The 10,354-nt window shown below is 37.1% G+C and overlaps 1 protein-coding gene across 2 annotated transcripts in view; it reads left to right on the plus strand.

Annotated features, from left to right (window-relative positions):
• Positions 1-8,844, plus strand: part of gosr1 (golgi SNAP receptor complex member 1) — a 126,650-nt gene extending 117,806 nt beyond the window's left edge. For both annotated transcript variants that reach the window (XM_072243166.1, XM_072243167.1), the window contains exons 8-9: positions 250-332; positions 6,790-8,844. In XM_072243166.1, the coding sequence (XP_072099267.1) occupies positions 250-332; positions 6,790-6,914 (208 nt within the window). In that variant the 3' untranslated portion in view covers positions 6,915-8,844. The remainder of the gene's footprint in view (positions 1-249; positions 333-6,789) is intronic.
• Positions 8,845-10,354: the final 1,510 nt, after the last annotated feature.

The following is a 10,354-nucleotide window of genomic DNA, read 5'->3' on the forward strand; positions in this document are numbered from 1 at the left end:
AGAAATAAAAGTGGCATGTCTGCACATTTATTAAATAGATGCAGAGACCAAATAAAGGCCAGGGTAGATGAAGATTAATTTTAGAGAATTCATAAGGTGAGCTGCTGTGGGAATACCCAGTGTGCCAGTGCAAGTCACATGTATCAACGAAACAGACTGTGGATATTTTGATTTTCTGTCAGTTCAGCTTGGAAATTGTAGCAGACTAAGCAAGCTATTCTTAGCAATGATGTGTTTTTCTTTTTTTAGCATCGCCATGGCAACTAAAGAAAATGTGACATCACAACGAGGAATGCTGAAGTCGATACAAAGCAAAGTGAACTCCTTGGCCAGTATCCTTTTCAAAAAATGCCTTTAATAGTTTTCAGGCGAGAATAAATTGAAAGGTAAAATGTACTGAGGCAGGCTAATGGACTTGAGCCATAGTTACGTGAAAGACTGCACTCAACAGTTTAGTGTAGAGCATCTGAGAGGTGTCAATCCTTGAGTGGGATCCAAAAGGGGTGTTTTTAAACTTCATTAAATTATTTTGTGCAGCATTGCTGTGTTGGATCAAAAACTTGCATTTTTAGTAGTGTTGGCATAATTTTTCTTGAAGAATTAAACGCAACGTTTCAAGGCAGAATGCACAACATAGTTTTCAAACATCAAATTTTAGATGCTTGCATAATTTATTTAGAAAATAAGTAGATTTGAATAAAAACTAGCCAAGGGATATAACAAGCCATAGCTTTTGCTGTACAGTATCTTTAATGAAGCAAAAATTTACTTCAGTGGATTCCTCCCCACCCTCCCAAAGTAAGTAGTTGGGTATCATCTGTAGTGAATAATTCATTATCTCTTTAACATGGAGATTAAATATAACTCTGTTATGAATGCTCTTAATTCTTGTTAGATGATCATGTCATTGGTTGAGGAATGGTTTGAATTGTAAAAAGGATAAACTTTTAACTTTTGCAAGTATGCAGCAAGCTTCAGATTCAGATTCATTTATTTATCACATGTACAGAGACACAAACAGTGTACTCATTTACATTAACAACCAACATAACCTATGGATGCATTAGGGGCAGCTCGCAAGTGTCGCCATACATTCTGGTGCCAACATAGCATGCCCATTTTACATTCATGTAATGTCGTTGTATCATACAGCACAGAAACCAAACATGCCCATGCTGACCATCAAGCACTAATTGTGTTTTCTAGTGCTTGACACATAGTATTCTCTGCCTTGGTGATCCAAATGTTCATTTAGATACTTAACTTGTGAAAATCTCTGCCTCCACCACTCTGTCAAGCAGTGTGTTCCAGATCCCAGCCACTCTTTAGGGAAAAAAATTCCCATCCTTCCTTTACGCCTCTGCCTCCTGGTTCTGTGGAAATGTTATCACTATTTACCCTATCAATGCTCATAATTTTGTATTTCTAATCAAGCCCACTGTTTAGCCTCCTTGTTTTCAAGGGAAACGGACCCATCCTATTTAATCTCTCTTGATAATTAAAGCCCTCTCTCCTAGGTAACATGCTGGTGAGCCACCTCTCCTCCTCTCCAGAGAAACCACATCCTTCCAATGGTATGACAACCAGAACTACACACTCCAGCCATGGCCTAATCGAGGTTATTATAGTTATACCAGAAGCTTCCTACTTTTATATTCTGTACTCTCACTCCCAAAGGAATATATCCCAAATTCTGTCACTTATTGTATCTCACTGTGCTGCCACCTTCAGGAAAGTCAAGCTCCACTTCCTCAATATTCAACTGGACTCTACTATTCATCGCGTTGCTTCAAGCCTTATTATTTCTCTTAAAGTGCATCACCTCACATTTATCATTGTTAAATTCCATCTTTCATTGGTAACCCTCTTGGCGTTAATATATTTTCAATTTGTTAGGATTTTCTGTAACGTGTGTATTCTTTGACTTTGCAATTTGTTTAATGCATTCCCTGCAATTTCTGTACTCCTGTTGGGACTTCTATAAAGTGAACTGAAAATTGAGATTTAAATCTTAGTTGGAAGATGGTAGTAGATTTGAAGCCAGTGTTGAATAACTGTACTGTGATAAATGCTTGAGAGAGTTTGCCACCAGTTTACTGAACAAGTTTATGTCAAAGACAGTAGAGACGAGGCTGTTGCAGTTTAGCTAGATTTGCATTGTGGTCATCAAATTCTGTAGCGAAACACATTTTAATTGTTATTCAACCTCTAACTGTTTAATATTTTCACAGGTTCATTAACAAATTTTAAATAGCTATGGAATAATATCGGGCTGTATTAGACACAGCAGCCAACTTTTTTGCAGCTTGTTACAGTATTCCTTTCTGACGAGATCCTGCTGTTTGGAAGTAGTAAGCCATTTTCATCAGCAGCATGCTAAGAATCAAATTCCTAATACAGTACTGTGAAATTACTTCAAAAAGAAGTACATATGCCCATAAGAATTTATTTCCAGGCTGTTAGCAGTTAGATCATGTGGAAATATTGCTGTTGGTACCTCTTAAAGAACAATAAACTCCTTTAACTGGAGTCATAGAGTCATGCCGAGCAACTTGCCTAACTGAACTAGTCCCACTTCTACATTTGGCCCATGTGTCTCAAAACCTTTTCTACCCACGTATCTGTATAAATGTCTTTTAAATGTTGTAATTGTCCCACTTCTTAGCAGCTCATTCAATATATGCACACCCTCTCTGTGAAAAACTTGCACTTCAGGTACCTTTTAAATCTTCCTTTACTGCTTAATTTAGCACTCCCCTACCCTAGCAAGAAAGTCAATGCTAATCACCTTATCTTATGATTTTTATAAATCTCTATAAGGTCAGGTGCCTTAAGGTTGTTATAACTGAGGGTGGTAGTAGGGATAAGCACCCACTACCTATTAAATGCTCCTAATGACATGCATCTCAGATCGCCTCTGACAACCAAGTCCAGCTCGTGGACTTTGCATGTGTGGCTTAGCTACTAAGCCTGACTGAACCGTTTCTAATGACAGGAGAAGGGGCAGAGGCAGGTTACTCGCACCTTAAAACCAGTCGCTACGGGCGGCTGAGCTTCGTCAGCCGTGATTGGCAGCTCAAGAAGGAGAAGGAAAACTCTGACCTCAACCCTCCGCTGCCTTGCAGCTATACCCACTCTTGGGGAAGGCTTTGGGAGTAAACCCCAAGGGAGCTCGAGGCAGTTCTATATTGAATTCAATACTGACTGGCAACTCCTGCAATGCCGCTGGTGTCAAACGTATCGATCTCTGCTAGTTCCTTTGGATTCATCAACTGCATGAAGAGGGGAAGTCTGCTACATGGGCAGTAGCTAGCTCTCCATATCGTACTACCCTGACTTGCAAACTGGCTTGCATATCACATAGACAGCTGGAATGCAAATTCTATAGGAGGGACTCAAAATAAGGTCAAACCTTGGCTTCCTGTGCAGCCTCTCCTTATAAAGGACTCCAAGCACCCCAATACTGGTGACATCCTTGAAAACCCTTGCACCCTTTCTAGTTTAATTCTTCCTTCCTACTGTATAGCAGAGCGATCTGACAGTACACAGTACTCCAAATGTAGCCTTAACAATATCTTACAACATGTCCCAATTTCTTCCTTCAGTATCCTGACCAATAAAGGCAAGAGTGCCAAATGTCATTGCCTTCAACTAATCTCCAGTTTTACTCTGTTAAATTTAATGGAGCCAATATGTTGATCCCATGGTACTTTTTGAGAAAATTTAAATTGCTCTCCTTAGAGGTGTAGTCTGAATTATAGATTCTAAAAGGTTCTTAACTTCATACTTTGGATTTCAAGATCAATTGTATTGGTTTTGTTGAAGTTCAGCAGTTTCTTCAGTAAGATCTATACTATGTACACAATTTGTACCATTCCATTTGATCTATTGGTTTCTCAAAATTTTATACCACTAAGTGATGCTTCAAGTAGTTTTTGTATGAATTGATTTGCCACTGGGTTATTTGTAACAGCTAGAAGAAAGTTAGGAAACAAATGTATAATAACTCAGGTGAAAATTGTAACAGTAATGTCCTGACAACTGAAACATATCTAGAGCATGCAGTTTGATGTTTGACATTTAATTTATTTGCGTCAACAACAGATTATATAATTTTTTTTAAGGCCATAAAAAGGGAAAAAATTATTTTATGGAAGAAAGCCTTCATGAAAGATGATTGTGCTATTGAAAGCAGATTCACACCTGCATTTGTTTGTAGAACAGAATAGTTTCAATAAAACCTGACTACAGAGTCATGGCCACATGGCTATCTATTGAACTTGTAAGTAAACCTGATCCATACTCTAACTTCAGTTGAAGTAGTTCCATATTTTAAAGAACTGGTATACCTTGGTGGAACCCGTGAGAATACTTCTCGTTCCATTGAAGTTAAACAGGAAGGCCTTGGAAGTAAATCACTTTTCAATTCAAAACTGTTCTATAAAATGAATAGCACAGCCTTAAAGATCTATTAGGTAAATTCAGTTTGGGTACAGTAGAGGAGTTGGCCTCAATATGTCAAAATGAAATGTTAAGTTACAACATATGAAAGTCCCTTAAAGGCAAAAACAAATTATCGAGTCATAGAAAAGTACAGCACAGAAGCAGGCCCTTTGGCCCATCTAGTCCATGCCAAACCATTTAAACTGCCTACTCCCATCAATCATAGCCCTTCAACCACTACCATGCATTAAACATTGAAATCAATCTTGCACTTACACTGGCAGCTCATTCCACATTCTCACAACCCTCTGAGTGAAAAAGTTTCCCCTCATGTTTCACTTAAATTTTACACCTTTCATGTTTAACCCATGACCTCTGGTCATAGTCCCACCCAACCTCAGTGGAAAAAGCCTGTTTGCATGTACGCTATTTATACCCTTCATAATTTTGTATACCTCTATCAAATCTCCTCTCAACCTTCTATGTTCGAAGGCATAACCTACTCAATCTTTCCTTATAACTCAGGTCCTCCAGACCTGGCAACTCGTTTCAATTCAAAACTGTTCTATAGAATGAATGGCACAGCCTTAAAGATCTATTAGGTTAAATCTCTTTAAAAGTTCACTCTTTTCAGTTTTGGTACAGTAGAGGAGTTGACAGTATGTCAAAATGTAACTACTGTACCCTTACAACCTTGTTTACATCTTTCCTGTAAGTAGGTGCCCAAAACTGAACACAGTACAGTACTCCAAATTAGGTCTCACCCAATATAGTGGGCAAAGAAATACAAAAAAAATGCTGAGTAGTTAAACAAATACTTTGCTTCTATTTGCACAAAAAGTCCAAATACTTGCCGGAAATGCTATGGAAGAAATGAAAAGCGTAGAATAAGGGAAATTAGTAGTAGTTAAAAGAAAAATAATGCTGAAGAAGTTAATGGGGCTGAAAGTCAATTAGTCTTCAGGCCTGATAATCTGCATCTCGGAGGACTAAGTGAGGCATTCGTGGAAGTATGGAGGCATCAGTTGTTATTTTCAGTACTTTTGAATATTGATTAGTTCCTGCATATCAAGGGAGATCAAGATACATACACTGTTTAAAAATGGAAGGAGAAAACTGGAGCGAGCTACAGATTGGTTATCCAATATTTGTGGTAGGGCAAATGCAGGAGTCTATATAAAGGATAGCATCACAGGATACTTCGGAAATATTAATAATTGCAGCATAGATTCATTAAAAGGAAATAGTGTTTAACAAACCTACTTGATTTTTTTTGATTTTACTAGTAGACAGATTGAGTACCAGTGGGTGCAGTGTGCTTGTATTTTCAGAAAATCATTGGTAAAGTCCATGTTAAAGTTTAGTATGCAAAAATTAAGGAACTGGGATTGGGGGAAATGTAGACGTGCATTGAATGTTGTTTCACAGACAGGAAACAGGGGGAATTAATGAGCTACGCACACTAAATACTGGAGGAGCTCAGCAGGTCAGGCAGCTTCTATGGATGGGAATAAACTGCTGACGTTTCGGGTCGAGACCCTTCATCAGGACTAGAAAGGAAGGGGGCAGAATCTAGAATAAGAAAGTGGGAGGGAATAGAGTACAACCTGGAAGGTTTCAACTTTTCAAGATTTTCAAGTCCTATATGAGTGCAGGAAAGAGCATCAATTCAGTTGTTATACAGGACAAAGAGGTTAGGGAGGTAGCTAAAGTTTGACTGAAACAAGGACTGTTCCATATATCCCACAAAAAGGGAGATAAGTCTTGACATTCAGTGCTGGGGTCATAATCCATACGGAAGTATGAGGTGGCTCTGTGGAATTCTCTACCGCAGAGTGCTGTAGAGACCAAGTCCTTGAATTTTATATTTTTGAAAAAAGATCGATTGCTAACTGCAAAAGGAATGAAGGATTATGGAGAGTTGCTAACAATTTGCTAATGAGATGGAGGATTATTTCTAAGCACAATGAATAACTGAGAAGGTTGAAAGGGCCGAATGACCTATTATTCCATCTGTTTCTGTGACTCAATTATCTTTATAAATTTAATTAGAAATAAGGTTCACTATTTGTTTCCTTGTACAAAAATTCATATTGTCATTACATGTTTGTATCTGCATGTGAATCTTCTTGCAGTTGAATAACTATCAGTATTTAAAATATTCACCCTCCTCCAAGAAGCACATTTCATCATAAAAGCACCCAACATCCACAGACTCCAAGGAATTTATATCTTCAGGAGAGAACTTTGGAGAAGATACTGTATTTCTTAAAACCTTGATGTCCAATGTAGTTGAACTGTTTTAATATATCAAAAATGACTTAGTTTCTTTAACAACTATTCCAGATCGATTTCCTGCCATTAACAGTTTGGTTCAAAGAATAAATTTGAGAAAACGTAGGGATACATTAATTTTGGGTGGTGTTATTGGCATTTGCACTATCTTATTGCTACTGTATGCTTTTCACTGATGAAATATTGTAATTAGATGTTTCCACAGTTATGAAGCACTGGAGTGGGAGTGGGAGCATATGGATCTAACCTGCATATATTGACTAGATTGCTAGATTGAATGGATCTTGGTTATCATGGAATGTTTTTAAGCAGCATTCCCATGGGCCACAGTTGTGTGATTTGGTTATGATCAAATGTCAATCCTTTGATTTTTGTTTTAGTAATTATGCTCTTGTAAAGTATATTTTTGAATTACAGCACGTTGATGTATCCATTAAAGACTCGTTAAATGTGCTATATTTGTGCTACCATTTTTCACCCAACTCCATTGTCTAGGAAGTCAGGTACAGTTTCATTTATAATTATAGAATCACACTTAAAAGTAAACTGCTTTGAAACTGTCTGTATCCAAAATATGTATTTTCAAGAGCACGGATAATGAGTACTTCAAAATGCTTCCATGCAGAATAATACTGCAACAAATTTGTACCTATGTCACACAGTGACAAAGCAAGGATTTGTTCTTTTGATTTCCTCTTTTCCACTTTCTGCTCTTTTCTGTAAGAACTACAGAGATTGCTGGATCAAAATCCAGCTCCAAGTCAATTTCATTGGAAAACAGCATTGGCCAAGACCTAGGACCAGAAGAAAAGTGAAGAAAGTTTGGAGAAAAGAGAAGGCCAAAAGGAAATAAACTTATTTTCAAAAACTGTATATATATTTTTTCAAATGTATCCTCTGAGTTCTGCAGGATCCGGTAAAGCTTTCTAAATCAGAAATTTCCAAAAAACTGTTGTCTTAACAATGAGCACTGTTTGAGTATCAGTCTAACCTTATAGTTAATATTTCAGGATGGCTTCCAATACACAGTTTATGCTAAGACATTGGCAACTAAGGTAATATATTTGAATAAACAGCTGAAGCCACTAATCAGATAAACCTGGTGCTCTGAATTTTTTTTTTCGATTTAGTAGTTTAAATTAAAATCAGTTACCAAAGCTTAAACTTTACGAGAGAGAAACCAAAACGCCTTAGATTATCCTCACCAAGAAAATCATCATGTTGAATAGCTGTTATTTGTTTTCATTTTTTCCCAATATTTTATCACAAAATTGTGATTTGTCCTCTATGCTGTTTTAAAAATCACAGTACATTTATTCCCAAACCACATAGCTGTGGCCTCCTGATTTACAGCGCATATAACAAATAGTTGTCTCCTGTCAAAGAGAGAAATTGTTTTTGTTCCTCAGATTGAGGTAACCAATTGAAATGCAGTTTAGATTTCATGCAGGCACAAAACTCAATATTGGGAATATGAATCATTCCAATAGTGTCCGGAAAGAAATGAACCTTTTTGTACATAGCACTGTCTATTGAATAGAGGCTACTACCTATTTACCATGGCATCTTTTATGAATTAACTTGACACTATAGCTACCATATGCTCAACGACAAATTGGCTTCATTCAAATTAAAATTCTTCAATTGTATAGCTAGGTTTTTTTGTTTCCTGCATTGTTGAGTTAATCCTGTTTTGCCCTACAGGGGTGGCCAACCTTTTACATTCCATGCGTTAATTTTTTCACGCACGAGTTCAGATGCACCATACAACTCTTGTACCCCCTTTGAATTCTTGTAAAAATATGTTAATATAGAACTCGTGTGTGAAAAAATCGCATCTGAACTCGTGCGTGAAAAAATTGACATGTGGAATGTAAAAGGTTGACCATCCCTGCCCTATAATAAAGAATACTGCTACTTTTTTAATCTTTTCAAAGTTGATGTCAAAAACATTCTTTTCCTCAGGCACTTCCTTTTCCTTTTCTGTCTGAATCCTTAATGCATTAAGTGCTTTGGAAATTTTGTTAATGTAGATTTTAATGATCTTGTAAAATAATTTTGTTGTCTGCTAATGTATTTTCTGCATTGTACAGAGAAGCTTTGACTGTATGTAATTTGTTAATAAATTAGAATTCTAAGTGATCCTACTGGATGGTATTTTGTCATAATAGATCTTCAGATTATTATTAAAGATAACCAGTCTTTGCCACAGTTACATGCTTTAATAATTCATACTTTTCACAGAATTCATTGTTTTTATACAATCATATCAGATTTTAACTACAGTTGATCATTAGCAACTACTTTGTAGCAGAAATCAGTTTACGTAAGTATTTCTTTAATTATATACAGTACCAGCAGATTAATCTGAACACTAAAGTATGTTTAAATACGGCTGAATTGTCAGCTTTTATAAACACGAGATTCTGCAGAGTAACCCGCAAGGTGCTGGAGGAACTCAGCAGGTCAGACAGCATCTATGGAGAGGAATAAAGAGCCAACATTTTGGGCAGAGACACTTCATCAGGACTTTTCATCAAGCAGCTTTTTGGGGCCCTTAGAGCCATGAAAATATTTTGGAGTTAGACTTCATTTATACTAGCTCCATACTTTTAGTTGAACATACAGTATATAATTTTTTTCAACCTATATTTATACTTCCTTCCTTTAAGCACACTGCATTGTTAGCCAGTTAAATTAGTGGTTTAGCAAATTCATAATGGATCATTTGAGCTTTTGAAGGGTAATTGCAATTTTATGAAGATTTTCATCAGTTTAAAAAAAATCTGACAGAGAAAGAATAATCCAAATCAAATCTGTTATTTCTGAAGTGACAAGGGGTTGCAGGTGCTTGAATCCAGAGCAATACACAAAAAGCCAGAGGAATTCAGCAGATTTGCGACATCTATGGAGGGAAATAGACAGTCGATGTTTCAGGTTGAGACCCTTCATGTGAACTGAAAGATAGAGGTGAGGTGGCCAGAATAAAGAGGTAACGGGAAGGGTTAGAACAAGAGCTGGTAGGCAAAAAAGAAGATCCAGATAAAAGATGGGTGTGGTGGTAGGCTGAGGGGAAAGAGCGGGAATAGTCCCAGAAGCTGGGAATTTACCTGCTCCTGTGGCCCTAGTAAGTTTCTAACTGTGAGGAGAAATTGTGCCTCACTCACCTTTAAAGGAGAGAGTTCTCAACCCCCAATGCTTGTTGAGTAAAATTATTTTTCCACTTCCCTTCTAGTTCCAATTAATTTAAATCTATGCCCTCTACTCAGAAAAATGTTCTTAAGCTATGCTGTCTTGGCTTCACATTATTTTGTGCATCTCAATTAAATTTCTCCTGAATACCCTATGTTCCAAAGAACAAAATGAAAGAAATGTGTTAGCAATGGAGAGGGTACAGGGATGACTTACAAAAATATTGGCAAGGCTGAAGAGTTAGCTTCATGAGGATTCACTATCCTGAGAATCAATATTCCCTCTAAGGTGTGTGCACGCACAAAGGAATTTAAACTGTGCACAAAAGGTTGTCACCCTCTACCTCGATGGCATGTTAAGTATATTTCACATTCGTAGACAAACACATTTCCTTTTCCGGTTTCTGATGCGGACACTGGTGGCA

This window comes from Mobula birostris, chromosome 25 (assembly GCF_030028105.1).
Source record: "Mobula birostris isolate sMobBir1 chromosome 25, sMobBir1.hap1, whole genome shotgun sequence".
In the NCBI taxonomy this organism is placed as follows: Eukaryota; Metazoa; Chordata; class Chondrichthyes; order Myliobatiformes; family Myliobatidae; genus Mobula; species Mobula birostris.